We start from the raw sequence: 13,343 nt of genomic DNA on the forward strand, positions 1-13,343 counted from the left end.
CCCCACTTCTTTTTTTTCTTCTCCCCCCCCCCCCCCCCCCCCCCTTTTTTTCTCTTCTTTGCTACAAAACACCCACTTGGCTCCCCATAATTTGAAACTTTAGTTGCCTTGGCTAAGCTTAATCGTCCCCCTATACGATTTTCAATCTCACGGGCCACCATTGGTTATCCGGGGGTGTGTATATGGGTCACGGGAGGAAGAGAGTCATACCGTTCTGTCAACTTCTGAGAAGATTCCTGGTGATTGAATGATGAAATATTACAAGTTTTCAACTTTGTTTTGGATGGTAATTTACTGCTGTCAGTTCTCTGAGACGCTGTCTTCTTTTTCTGTTACATGCTATGCCTCATTTTTTTTCCAGAGACCTACAGAACAGGACATACATATGGGCTTCCTACATTTAAGCGCCCTTTTTCCTCTCGTTGTACATCCCCTTCATCTCTTCTCTCACTTTCTTCCATCTAATTGTAAATAACCCACCACCTTTCTCACAACTCCACCTCTCCAAATATCCACCATCTATTTTAGCATACGAATTGATATCCGTAAGGATATAAGGATACTTTTAGTTTTGCAGTGTTCAAGGCCAGAGTGAAGCGGGGAGAGGCGAACTTCAAGATTGTTGGAGCATGTTTTATATCCTTCGAAACTTTCCTCCACGCACAAGTTGGTTAATATACCTCCCTGACTTACTATAGCTCAGCCTAAGTTATGAATTACGATTATACAGATAAATTCCAACAGGCATACATAACAGCTCTGCCGTTGTTTTTCATCGTCGGCCTCTGACGCAGGAAGCGTTGATACCCTTCAGAATGGGTTAAATCTTCTTGTATTAAAGGAAGCTAGCTAACTTTACTCACAATGTCACGTGATTCACCCGTGCAAGGGCCTTCAGATGAGCCACACCGATGACTAAGCTGCCACCAACCCCGACCAAATACGGAAAGGTGTTTTTTTTCCCGTTCCGTAACTAACTTGGCCCACAACTCGTTAGGTGATGATTCATCACCGCATCATCACCCAACATTTGGAACTTCAATCCGCGGCCCAACCACTTATCACCGCAAGCAACCATCCTTCCATAACGATTCTTCAAAATTTCAATCCCTCTCACTCAATAGAAAAAATACCAACGCAAACCATCGCTCTCTTCAAAGCTCCCCTGTCCTTCACTCGGCTCTGCAACCATTGCCAACCGCAGATTCCCCTACCATTCCTCTGCACCCCACACCCCTCCACCAAAAACCAGTTTTCCCCCTCGAAAATTACGTTTTTGAAATCCCCCCACCCAACCATCTAGGAATAGACCTCTTTTCTCTCTGTTTCCTTCGTTACCTAGGGCGCAAGGAACACCCCGCACAAACCATCCGCCGTCGTAACGTTCAGGCTGACGGTCAGATCAGAGCCTAACCATTCACCGTTATCCACTTCGCCAGTGACGGAATCCCCGCGACAATACGCTGTCAATTCCCACCGGCTTTCTTGATATCTCCCTTCTCTTCTGCCGGTGACCCAGTCTGTGTAGAGCGCGTTCAAAACAGAAAATCCCAGTCTGAGGCCTAATTTAAACATTATATCCGTATATCCGTATATCCTTTCTTCTAGCGCGGTATCAAAGTCTCCGGTTCCCCTGCGCCTGGTATTTCGTTTAAATTTTTTGGGGTTTTATTAGAGACAAGCAATTTGAATTGGTTGTGACGCTGTTATCACCATGTCTTGGGCTGGTATGTGCTTTTTGACATTCTTTGTTTGTTTCTGTTGCTGGAGTTACAGTCATGTGTGATTGTGAAGTGGGAGGTTGAGGCGTAAGATATAGCATATATCATGACCACGACATTTGAGGATAGTCATTGTATATGATACGAGAGGTTTGATTGAGGTAATTGCTAATTGAATTGGGAATTGTGCATTTAATAGGATTTAAAAAAAATGTCAATCGGGCGACGACGCAGGTTATGATGAAGACGGGTGAGTTTTCTCCTTATTTCCCCTTCTGCTTAGCATTTCAATTGAGCTGGGTTTTTGTTGTCCCTTTCAATTTGAAGTTATCGTTTTTGTATACTTACAGTTTGTGATGCATGCAGGGCATGTGGAGAGGACGAGTGATCGAGACTACGAGGTTGAAGAGAGGTATGGACGATTTCTTGCAAGTGGAATTAGATACGAACGTGCTACGAATATGCTTTAAGTATTTGTTTGGCTGATATGCGTATTGCCTTTGGTATAGACGCTATCGAACTATGGAAGCAGCGGCGAATAGGCTACAGAAGGAGGCAAAGGGTTATTTGGATTCGCTGCGAGGTTTGTATTCAATGCCTTTTCCCCACTTCACACCTATTGAGTTGGATTATTAGTCGTATGCTAATAGAGGAGAATAGCGATGATGGCATCTCAAATGCGCATTGCTGAGACAATAGATGCATTTTATGGCGATGCGGGCGCCAAAGATGGGGTCAGTCGGAGCTACAAGCAGGCTGTCGAAGACCTTGACGCAGAAACAATTAAGGCACTTGATGGGCCATACAGGTACGGAATATTTTTTCAATCCACACCAGCCACAAGACTTAACCTCTTCGCAACCGCAGGACCACCGTCTTGGAGCCCATATCCCGCTTCTGCGCCTACTTTCCCGACATAAACGAATGTATCAAAAAGCGCAACCACAAACTCCTCGACTACGACGCCATGCGCGCTAAAGTGAAGAAGCTCGTCGAGAAGCCCGACAAGGACCCAACCAAGCTGCCCCGCGCCGAAAAGGAGGCCGAAATGGCGAAGCAGGCCTACGAGCAGCTGAACGACCAGCTCTTCAACGAGTTGCCGCAGCTCATTGACCTCCGTGTTCCATACCTGGATCCGTCGTTTGAGGCCCTTGTCAAGATCCAGTTACGGTTCTGCGCGGAGGCGTACTCGCGTATGGCGCAGGTGCAGCAGTATTTGGATTCGGATACGAGAGAGCAGTATGCACAGGGCCGGTTGGATGATCGGGTCGAGCAGGTGTTGCAGGAGATTAGGGACTTGAGCATTGCGGGGACGGTTTGAGATTCTTTTTGAACTTGGGTTTTTATTTTGTTTTACATATTTGGTGTGTATTTATTCTTTTTCCTTCTTGTTCTTCTCGGATGATGCAGTATTGCTTTTGGTCGTTGTTGGTATCAAGGTATTTGGGAGGAGTGGTAAAGGCCTATAATAGCACGCATACAGGAAAAGTACTATGTATTTTGGCTTCTTTCTTTTTTCCCCCTCCTGGTCCTTTACTTCTGATCATGATTTTGTTTCTCGGGGTTCTGGAATCAGATCAGCTGCTCTTTGAAATGCCTGCCAATATATTACCTTTCACCACCTTCCGTTGTCTTCCATTACATCTATTCTTACAGGCTCTACGCCGTCCAAACTTTCTCAGATACCCTTACTTGTGGCTTTACATACATACATCCTAGATCGTCGTGCGATTTGCGCACGGAGCGGCCGTGTCTCCACCGAATCACCTCAACCGATATAACTATTTACTACACGGGATTTTCTAGGGACTTCTGCCTATTACGTACCGGAAAGTGCCAAAGGGTAAGATGTGAAAGGACCAAAGCGGGAGAAATACGGCACCGCTCTGCAAAACATTGGAACTGACACTATAGAATTCGTTACCCTTAAGAGGAATAGTCTCCAAGACATGAGACGGCAAATCAAACAGAAAATCCAAATCAAGGAAACAAAGTTGCTCACTAGCTGTGATCTTCGCGTCCCTGGGATAACTAATTCCATTCGATTCGAGGCCTTATCCTTTCCGTGCTCTTGCTGCACGGTATATCGGTTGCTTCTGCTCTCCTCGGCGTGCATACAGCAAACACCTTGCCAAGAGACGCCGTGAGGGAAGCCCAATTGACCAGTTGAATAGGAGGACTGGCAAGCCAACTTTTCAATTTTTTAAATCAGCGTTTGATTGGTCAAATATGAATCATAATCATAAATTGTCATAATATTAAGGTTGTGGCAGAAGGTTACGAAGAGTTGGTCCTGTATATTTGGGAAGAATTATATCTCCTCTCTAACTGCACAAATCCATTGATGTATCCTTTAGGGCCTTGGGAAAGTATGCGAAATGGCCATGGAAGATTCATATTTTAACTGAGTGCAAGGGTTTCCGATGCACTTCTTTGCTGTGCTTCCAAAAAATGCATATTCCCCAACTTGACTCGGGAACTTTGTTCAGACTTTCGACATTAGCTAACTACAAGGTTGTAATTTATGTAATGATTTCAAGTCACGATGTAAGTATGGTATTATGGAATGCAACTTCGTATATAATTATTTTTTGTACGCAATTCAAACATTCCCCAAGCGCTCATTTAGCTAATGCAAAAGATAATAATACTCTGAGGTGTTAGGATCATCATTATTGCGGAACTCGTTCACACATTTCTTCAGATGAGAAGTACAAATCTTGAAAGCAGTCAGATAACCAGGTAGTTTTCTTAAAAAGCAATTAACTGAAAGACTGAAATGTTCCATGCTGTGGCTCTCTGCAGATCTTATTCAATAGAAACCACATTTGCCGGTCGGAAAGTGCTTATGTATTGGGGATATTGTGTTCTGCTTATGGAGTATGTGCCTCGAGAAATATGCACCCCGCATATTGATTTTTGCGGATAACTATTCGGAAGAAATCAACAAATTATGAGGATATCATATCATTATATCTGTGTGACATGCGATGAAACCTGTTATCAATCTCATTTTCACAATTTTATTTCTTTTGTTATTTGTTTGTAAATAGAAGCTGCATTTTTTTTTTTTTAAAAAAAAAAAAATTAAAGGTGTGCAACGATTCAGGTACACTTTTCAATAGTCTCTTATGCAGCTAACTGAGTGGATCTTAGACATTGCTGATATGTTCTAGTCGTGAGGAACAAAGTTTAAAATAGAATGGTATTCAAACCATCAAGCAAAAATGGGGAAAGATGTAGAACTATTTATAGCTATATTAGGTTGATAATTAATTTCTTTTATAGGGTATCAAGCATCCAAAATTGCAATATCTTAGAAAATTGGGTAGTATTATACATACATACAATACAAATGTAAACAAGGAAGTCATAAGGAAAACTGTTTGATATAAGTGAAAGTTGGGTCTGGTAAATAAAGAAAGCCACTAATTAGCACATGTGAAAGTGAAAATGAAAAGGCTAATTCAGACAGTGTATACATCAGTAATACTGTGTGACAGAAGCCTGCGAACAATATACACACACACACACACACATGCTGAAGAAAATATGATAGAATATAATGAAAAGTAAAATGTAAGCATAATATGCACTACTACGGCGTATGGAAATACTCTGCGGGGAAACACCGGATCAAGAAAGAAAAGTGAGAGGTTTTTGGTAAAACTTCAAAAGTGAAACGAAAGCGAAACAAGACAAGGGGAAAGAAAAAAAATACATTGATAATCATAAAATATGTCAGTAATATCATGTATCCATACATATCATTAGAAGCGAAGCAGTTCACAGGAAACAAAGTCGGAAATGTAGATGAAGAAAACGAGGAAATTATCCAGATAATGAAAGAGGGCGGTAAAGAGGTAAGTAGTTAGAAGAAAACCAAGATGATAGAATAATAGGAGAGACCAAGTCATTGCAAATATAGGAATGAGAAAACAAAAGTTATGATGCTATCTATTTGACCCCCATGGCGTTGACGATAATTGGTAGGTGGTGGTGTATACGGATTTGGCTTTCTTCGCGGATTTCGGAGTTTACACTTTCGTCCCGCTCTTTGTTAGGGTGGAAACAGTGGGAATGTTGTTCGCATGCCAATACCGGCACCACACAATGCCAAAACAATTAACTCAACAGGGGTTGGGTGGGACTCGATGAAATTGGGAGAGAGATATGGATATAAAGTTGAACTTCATCACATAAGCCGCCAGTACTCCGCCAGTACTCCATAGACCGTATTAAGCAAAAGCTAATGAAGGTCTTGAAAAAAACCCACTCCTCATCGTTGATTTTCAACACAAAGGAATAAGGCGTAGTAGAATATTAGTCGCTGAGCTGAACATATACCAGAAGGGTCCGCCTGCTCCGTCACTTCGTTATGTTTCTCGTATGCTGGGGCGCTTCTATCAGTCGCAATTGCGGCACTTGTTGAAGATCGTTTGGATTATTTGGAATCTCCAAGTTCCAAAATGGTTGTTGCATACATCCTGTAGTGAATATACTTTCGTATATCAAGCTGTGTTCTCTCTTCCAGCTCCAGAGGTGGTTGGTGTAGATTCTCCTCCATTATTTTCACCGGCTGTCTTGCTCAATATAAGCGGTGTCTGAGGCCTAGGACTAGCAGGTATGGGACTTGATTGGTTTATGCCTCTGAACGAAAGCGGTAATGACATTGGAGGAGGTGCGATTTGATTATCTAGGATTGTACGCGGTGTTGATTCCTCAGGACCCGAATTCAGTGCTCCTCCTACAGCAGCCCCCGTGCTCGATTCAGCTGGCGGTCGCGGAGCTCGATGGACTCTTATATCCTGCGTTTGAGAACCCAGCGCATCTGGATGTTGCATATGGCCCCCATAACCCGCTGCTTCGGGAACTTGCTGCCTTATTGAAGGTAGAACTGAAGCCTGAGACTCGGTTCCTCCTGGCGCTAGTGGTGTTGGGTGGATTCCAGGCCTTGGTAAATCTTTTCTCAAGGAGGGGTATGTTTCCCCTCGAGCTTGTGCTGCCATACTCCGTCGCTGCATTTCGGCTTTACTTGGCCGCCCTCGTTTTCGTGGGGGTTCATTAAAAAAACTGCTATCGACACTGGGAGATAATTGTTGCTGTGTCCGAATATCAGTGCTGGAGTAACGCCCAGGAGCGGCAGGCTTAGGCTGAATTGCACGATGGCCCGATGGCTGTTTATCGAGTGGGACAGGGGGAAGAGGACGTTTTCTTTCCCCTGGAGACATTTGAGGCGGAGCGGTTGGGCCAGGGAGGCTGTGTCGGTGTTGAGCAAGGTGACCATACTCTTGGGCCATCTGATGAAATGCATCTTGACATGTTTTCATGGAACGCCCTAATATACCGATGTCAGTTTTGGTGGTGGCGCTAGTTTTTCGCATGAGGAATTATATACGACTGCTGTGGTGGGGTGCTTGTTTGCAAGTGCAAAATTTGTCGACTGCGCTTGATGGACATCCGTACCTGGAGGGAGTGGAATTTCTGCGAAGGCAGGGCTGACCTGATGTTCCGCGATCATGTTATAAAGGAAACCTGGAGGGATTCTAGCCTTTTTGATGATCTCTGTGAGGAGATAAGTCTAAAAGATCAACCATCAGTTGATTTTGCGCCATGTATTGACCAGATCAAAAATATATCCAAACCAGGTTAGATGTAAAAAGATAATATGAGCCGTACCTTCTCCTCCTCGGTCCATATATCGAGTGGATTCGACATATCCAGTGCGTCATGAATTGGGAGAACGGCCAGAAGAACACCACACTCTCGTCCCCAGGTTTATTTTTTTTTTTTGACTTCGGCTTATTTATTTTGGATTGGTCCAAAAAAAATACTTGGATGAATAGAATGATTGGTGTAGAATCGACGTCAGGGAAACGGGCATTAGTCTATGGGGTGTTCTCCAGCAGGGGGGCCAACAGGACCGCAGGAAGCGAACAAAAAGGCATACAAGAATACCAAAAATAAAAAATGGCCTCCCTAGAGAGAATTGGGCGACAAACCCAGGTCTCTAAATGGAGATGTATGGGCAGGACCTGGGCCCGGAACAAACGACGGAGTGAACGTTAGGTCGCGATTCACGCGCAACAAGAAACAAAACGAATGGCGATATCGTAAAATAAACGACGGGAAGAGCGCTCAATTGAGGATTAGAGATCGCTGCAGTCAATGTAATCGTGATCGTGAAGAGAATTGGCTAAAAAATTTCATGAACATGAACGGACATCCACGGCACTGAGTGAGATAGGATTCGCACGTGTGTTACGACAAGGTCAATACGGAATACGGAAGGATATATGCTGGCCGTTGAGAAAGAATATCAAGTCATCAAGGTACAGAATAAAGGGATTTAACGAGAGTTTAAACAACTGGTTTCGCCTGGTCGGGGGTGAGAAGGGGGGGGAGGTGGATTGTGTCAGGTCTTTCTTTAAATGTCACTGGCCGGATAAAAAGCGTCAAAAGAGAGACTGGAAATGAAGCATTGGGAAAAGGGGAGGGGAACAGAAAAGACAAAGAGGCGGGGACGAGAAAGGGGGGAAATGGGAAAAGAGAAGAGAAAGAAATGGAGAAAGGAGAAAGAGAGAGAGAGAGGGGAGGAGAGGAGGGAGAAAAGAAGGGGGTTGAAAGAAGTGGAAGAAGAATTGAAGCTTGGGATAGAAGAAGAAATGGAAGAAGTTTAAATGAGGAGAACGATGCAACAACGAACAGCATAAGACAGGTACAGGTAACGTGAGCAAAACTGCAAAACACAAGCACCGCGGGAAAGATTTGTAATTTCTGGCAATAATACAATACAGCCAACAACGGATGGTATGGTACGGTATATACTAGGACATACACACAAAGTATCACGATTCCATATCTGCCAGCAACAACCACTTCCTGCAGGGATGAAGTAGATTAATGATGGCATGGGAGGGATGACTCCCTCTTAACTGTTTTCCGTTTTTCTTTTAAATAAAAACAATTCTCATATCAAAATAAACACAAATGCTAAACAAATGCAGAAGCAGAAAACAAAATGGAATGCAGGTACAGGAAGAAGTTGGAGACGCAACTTTACCTCTCTTGAGAATTGATAGCAGACCAGACTACCCCGCCGCCCGGCCGACTGGTTCGATATATATATTAAAATATATCCTATTGACAAGGGAGGGTGTGGTGTGTTCTGTGGCCCAAACAGCCTGCGAAAGTCATTCAACGTAGCCAGTGGCCAGGCCTTATGCGAAATAAGTCAAGTAGTCTAAATCGCGATTGGCAACCAAGAAAGGGAGGGAAGTGCCCTGATATTTAAGCCCCATCAGATTTTATTTTATTTTTATTTTCCCACGCCGCTGCAGGAAGGCGTGCAGGGTTAGTGGGTTGCGTCTCTTTTTTGTCTGTTAGTCGGGGATTATGAGAGCCTTCGTTGTTGTACATACATATCCACCTCTTTGCAGGGGATAGTAAAGAAAGAAACTAGACAAAAATAAAAGATAGAAATATAGAAGAAGGGCAAGGGAAAGGAGGAATTGCCAGAGGGAGCTTGCAGAATATCAAAATATTAAAACATTTTGCTACTAGTGGCATGTCCACCCCTCCGCACCCTTCCAGGTTTGTTGATTTGGTACCTCTTTAGTCTTGATATCTCATTTATCACTTGGCGCGACTCACAGGAAAGCAAAATAATAAAGCCTGGATGTGGCTGGCAGAGTATTCCTCGATATAGTATCATGTCCGTCAGCATGATGAATCTTCTTGATGAACGATAATAACAACAAAAGAGCCCCGCATATGGAATCCGAAAAGAGAGGGTGTATTGGACTCATGGCCATCAAATATTTGAATAATTGGTGTTTATTTTCCTTGTGAAAATATTCTATGTCAGAAACGCTAAACATTCTCTAAGCGGGGTTCTTGTAGCTCGGAATCCTCATTTGTTCACTTTATTAGACAGCAGCGTGTTTCAAATAATGCTGTTGAGAACTATGGAAGGCACCGGCCAGTGGCGCGAGCGGATATGCCTGCTGTACCCCCGCTGTCTATCGAAACGTGCTGTTTCTGTAAAACCGCCAACGAATCAAAGTGGCGGGAAAGGAGCAAAATCTGCTTCTTTTTCTTCATTTTTTGACGCGGCTGGGACCAGTAGGAGGGAGTTTTAACAGGCAATAATGGCGCCGGTGAAGGATACATCGAGCGATTCGAGCCTGGTGGAGGCTTCAAGACTTGAACTAAAAAAAAATGCTCGTCATCGTAGCCACTGAACTAGGGACTAGGGACCCTGAATCAGGAAACCAAGAGAGCCAACAAGTCGATGAATTCTCGCATTACTAGCACCTGGCAAAAGAAAAAGGAAACATCCCTGCTTGATTTGCTGGCATTCTTTATAAATGATTTATTTGACTTTGGAAAGTAGTAGGCCACCAAAAAATACACACATATTGCAGAATGGAAGCGCTTCGATTTGCTCCAGAAATCCCCTGGATCGTGGTCAGTTTGGTAGACATCCTGAACCTGACGCTTCTGCGAAGATTCGGACTGCTGCCCAGGGGACGGAACCATGAATGTAAGATCAGATCCACATGATTTTTGTTTTGTTTTGATGAAGTGGACAGGCTCAGTCAGGTTGACACAGTAGGAGCATTTCGGACTAGCGGACTAGCGGATTGGGTGGAGAGCCAGCGACGCAAGTAATTGGAGGGGAATATGGGGAGGGGTTGTGGAATGGCTTCATGCAGGCAAAGACGGGCGACACGATGCAGATTGGAGCTGCACGCTGCAGGAGGACAAAACAAAGAACCGAGGAAGAGATTATTGGACAAGATGGCATGCTGCAATTGTAAATTGTAAGCATCAAAACAACAAAAAAAACAACTCATCCGTTGGTTAGTGTCAGCATCGATGGCAACAGCCTTAACTCCTAATTAAGAGCAAAGAATCAGCGGTTCCAGAACGGATAAAAAAAATGAACATGAGAAAGAAAGAAAAAGATGTCTAAGGTACGGTCTGTAGGTAACCGTTGACTTTGCTTTGGCGTTTTTGCCTTTTCTGGTGCCTTACGGTGCTCCATATATGGAGTATTGAAGGGAACATTCCCCGTATGACTGTCTAAAAATCCTAGATCCTTGGATTTTATGTAGTAAATTACGTCGATCGTATACAGAAGCATGTTAGTTGGGTAATTCGCAATTCCACCTGTACACCATATCAGCACGAGACAAACTGAACGAGAAATAGAGAGCGGGCAATAGGCATACTATCCTGGCATACCATCGCGAGAACGTCATTGATATTCATTGTCTAGCATCAATAATCAACGAGGGTTTGGTGTTCCACAACGGCAGCACGTTTGGGATCAGCCTGCTTAGAGGCGAGTTGTTTCGAAGGCAAGGAGCAATAGTAAGGCCGGATACGCGAGGTAGAATACCTACCGAGCATAGAGTGCACAGGGACCGAGTGTCGGCAAACGATCTGCGAGGATGCAGAGTAAATTTAGTAGTGTAATAAACGAAGAGAAGGGTCAAACCCCCGAAAAATTCAATGGGAGGTCAACGTCCTTGAAAAGATAAATAAACAGTTGAAACCTTGATGCACAATGAAGCTGAATAAAATGGACGTTGGTTTCTGATCAACGGAGAATAATTGGAACGGAAGAGAGCAGCAAATAGAAACATTATAGGGAGTATGGAAATAATATTTCACATCCTGTAATATATGTATGTATGTAGTCGGATACACTAGTACATAGAGTACAGTACAGTACATTACATAGACATAAGAATAAAAGCCACAAGAGAGGTAGCAACTTACGACAAATACTATACAGATCGCCTCTCATCAAAATCTGCTCTTCCCAACCTCATCCGATCAAAATGGATTCATGATTGCCCAATCACATTGTCTCCACAGGTGCGACAGCTTCAGCCTGGTGGATTAAAATGGATAGTGTCGCAACTCTTGTCGATAGAGTCATGGACCCGGCCGGATTCACACCTAGGTTTGGTCCTCTGCAAACATGGTGTGAAGCGATGATTGCGCACACACCAACAGTTCATTTGCATCAATTTGCATGGGCATGGTTTGATGTCTCAACTTTCAACTTTCATGGCGCGGGCGATTCCAAGTTACCTCTCTGAAGCCGTTATCGATGATCCTTGGTCTACAGTGCTCCGTTGCCGTAAATTAAGCCAGGGACGCGAACGTTAGGTTACCCTCTTTTTATTTTAGCCTTTGCGGGATCCTCTTGTGCACGCGGATCTGACCGCACCAAGCACGGGTGATATAAGGTTGCCTTTGTTTATTTTGCTTTCTCCTTCGTGGCTTTTTCGACATGATCCCAGCCAATTCCTGCTTTCCCTTCAAAACCGGATTTTTGCGATAGATGGCTGTAATCTGGATACATGTCACTGTCTGTCGCGGGAATTCTCAAAAACCACCGAGGCTTGTAGTATAGTTACCTACCCAACGCAACGCCAACAGGAGTTCACCCGCGATGAGCACATCCATAGCGTGACCCGTGACTCATGAGGACTGAGAACCATGATGCAAGGAGTCAGCCCTGTCTGTGGCTTCATCGATGGCCGGTCCGTCGTCCGCTTCAACCCAGTTATTCCCTGCCATCAGCTTCTCGGTATCGTCGATCGCTACCTTCCCCCGCAGCCAGTCAAAGCCGGTTTCTGTCAGCCGCCAGCCCCAAGCCGTGGATGGGTCCCCCGACTATGGCGTAGCGGAAGCTCGAGCGAATCGCAGACTTTGTCCACGCCTATTCACGGCTCGCGGGAAATGCGGTATCGCACGTTTCACATTTGTTACATGACTTCGGCAAACTGTGGTGCGGGTTTTTTCACTCCCCATTTGGCTATATTATCAAAATCTCCGGCTTTTATCTTCAGGGGCGGCGGCACGTACTCTCTTAATCCATTTCGTTGAAACTTTTTTTTTGGCTTTCCTGCTCACTGCTCACCTTCTCCCCAATTGATTTCGTTTGGCCACTCAGTTGATACCTATTTCTCCACGTTCTGCACTCGTATGCGTGATTCCCGACGCCACCACCTTGTGCAGTTTCAGGGAGTCAAGAAGGGATCTAGTGAAAGAAACACACATCACCGATTCATTTAGCTGTCCTTGCGGAGGTTTATATAGATCAGCATGTCAGTGACCCCTCGGCTGGAAGCCATGACAGACGGCATTTATTATTATCTCGAACTGGTGCTGCAGTGGCACCTTACAACATCTCATCTCACTAAGACGGTGCGACAAATGGCCACGTTGACATTGGCCATTTACTCCAAATAACTTGTTGTCAGTCAGCTTCCGCTCCTCATTTGTGCAGCACCAGGATGCGTTGCGCTGGATGCGACAAAATAATTTTGAATCGGCCCAGCATTTTAGATCAAGTCTTTGGGTAAAAGACTTTGCACCTTTTATTTTTTATTTTTATTTTTATTTTGTTTTTGTTTTATTTATATTTTTTGGTTCATATCACTGAGATACATTATGTCTCGAATAGCGGAGCATATTGCTGGTATATTTTCCGTTAGATCGCCAGGTTTTCATGTGTTCCCTTTATTACTCCTGTGGTGCGGAATCATTTTTCAAACTTCAGCTGCTTGGAGACCACTACTCTCATATACCTCTGATTAC

At 44.2% G+C, this 13,343-nt stretch overlaps 3 protein-coding genes across 3 annotated transcripts; 2 read left to right on the forward strand and 1 right to left on the reverse strand.

Annotated features, from left to right (window-relative positions):
* Nucleotides 1-2,243: 2,243 nt before the first annotated feature.
* PADG_02686 (protein hob3) lies at nucleotides 2,244-3,042 on the forward strand (the record flags this gene model as incomplete). Its single annotated transcript, XM_010759782.1, has 3 exons — nucleotides 2,244-2,304; nucleotides 2,382-2,529; nucleotides 2,589-3,042. 3 exons carry the CDS (start codon nucleotides 2,244-2,246, stop codon nucleotides 3,040-3,042), a joined length of 663 nt encoding a protein of 220 aa, XP_010758084.1.
* Nucleotides 3,043-6,232: 3,190 nt separating this feature from the next.
* On the reverse strand, nucleotides 6,233-7,439 carry PADG_02687 (uncharacterized protein; the record flags this gene model as incomplete). The annotated part of the gene is made up of 3 exons (XM_010760265.1): nucleotides 6,233-7,059; nucleotides 7,188-7,302; nucleotides 7,401-7,439. The coding sequence occupies 3 exons, from the start codon at nucleotides 7,437-7,439 to the stop codon at nucleotides 6,233-6,235; spliced, it is 981 nt and encodes a 326-aa protein (XP_010758567.1).
* Nucleotides 7,440-12,276: 4,837 nt separating this feature from the next.
* PADG_02689 (uncharacterized protein) lies at nucleotides 12,277-12,516 on the forward strand (the record flags this gene model as incomplete). Its single annotated transcript, XM_010759783.1, has 1 exon — nucleotides 12,277-12,516. One exon carries the CDS (start codon nucleotides 12,277-12,279, stop codon nucleotides 12,514-12,516), a length of 240 nt encoding a protein of 79 aa, XP_010758085.1.
* Nucleotides 12,517-13,343: the final 827 nt, after the last annotated feature.

The sequence above is a fragment of the Paracoccidioides brasiliensis genome, assembly GCF_000150735.1.
Source record: "Paracoccidioides brasiliensis Pb18 unplaced genomic scaffold supercont2.3, whole genome shotgun sequence".
Classification (NCBI taxonomy): domain Eukaryota; kingdom Fungi; phylum Ascomycota; class Eurotiomycetes; order Onygenales; family Ajellomycetaceae; genus Paracoccidioides; species Paracoccidioides brasiliensis.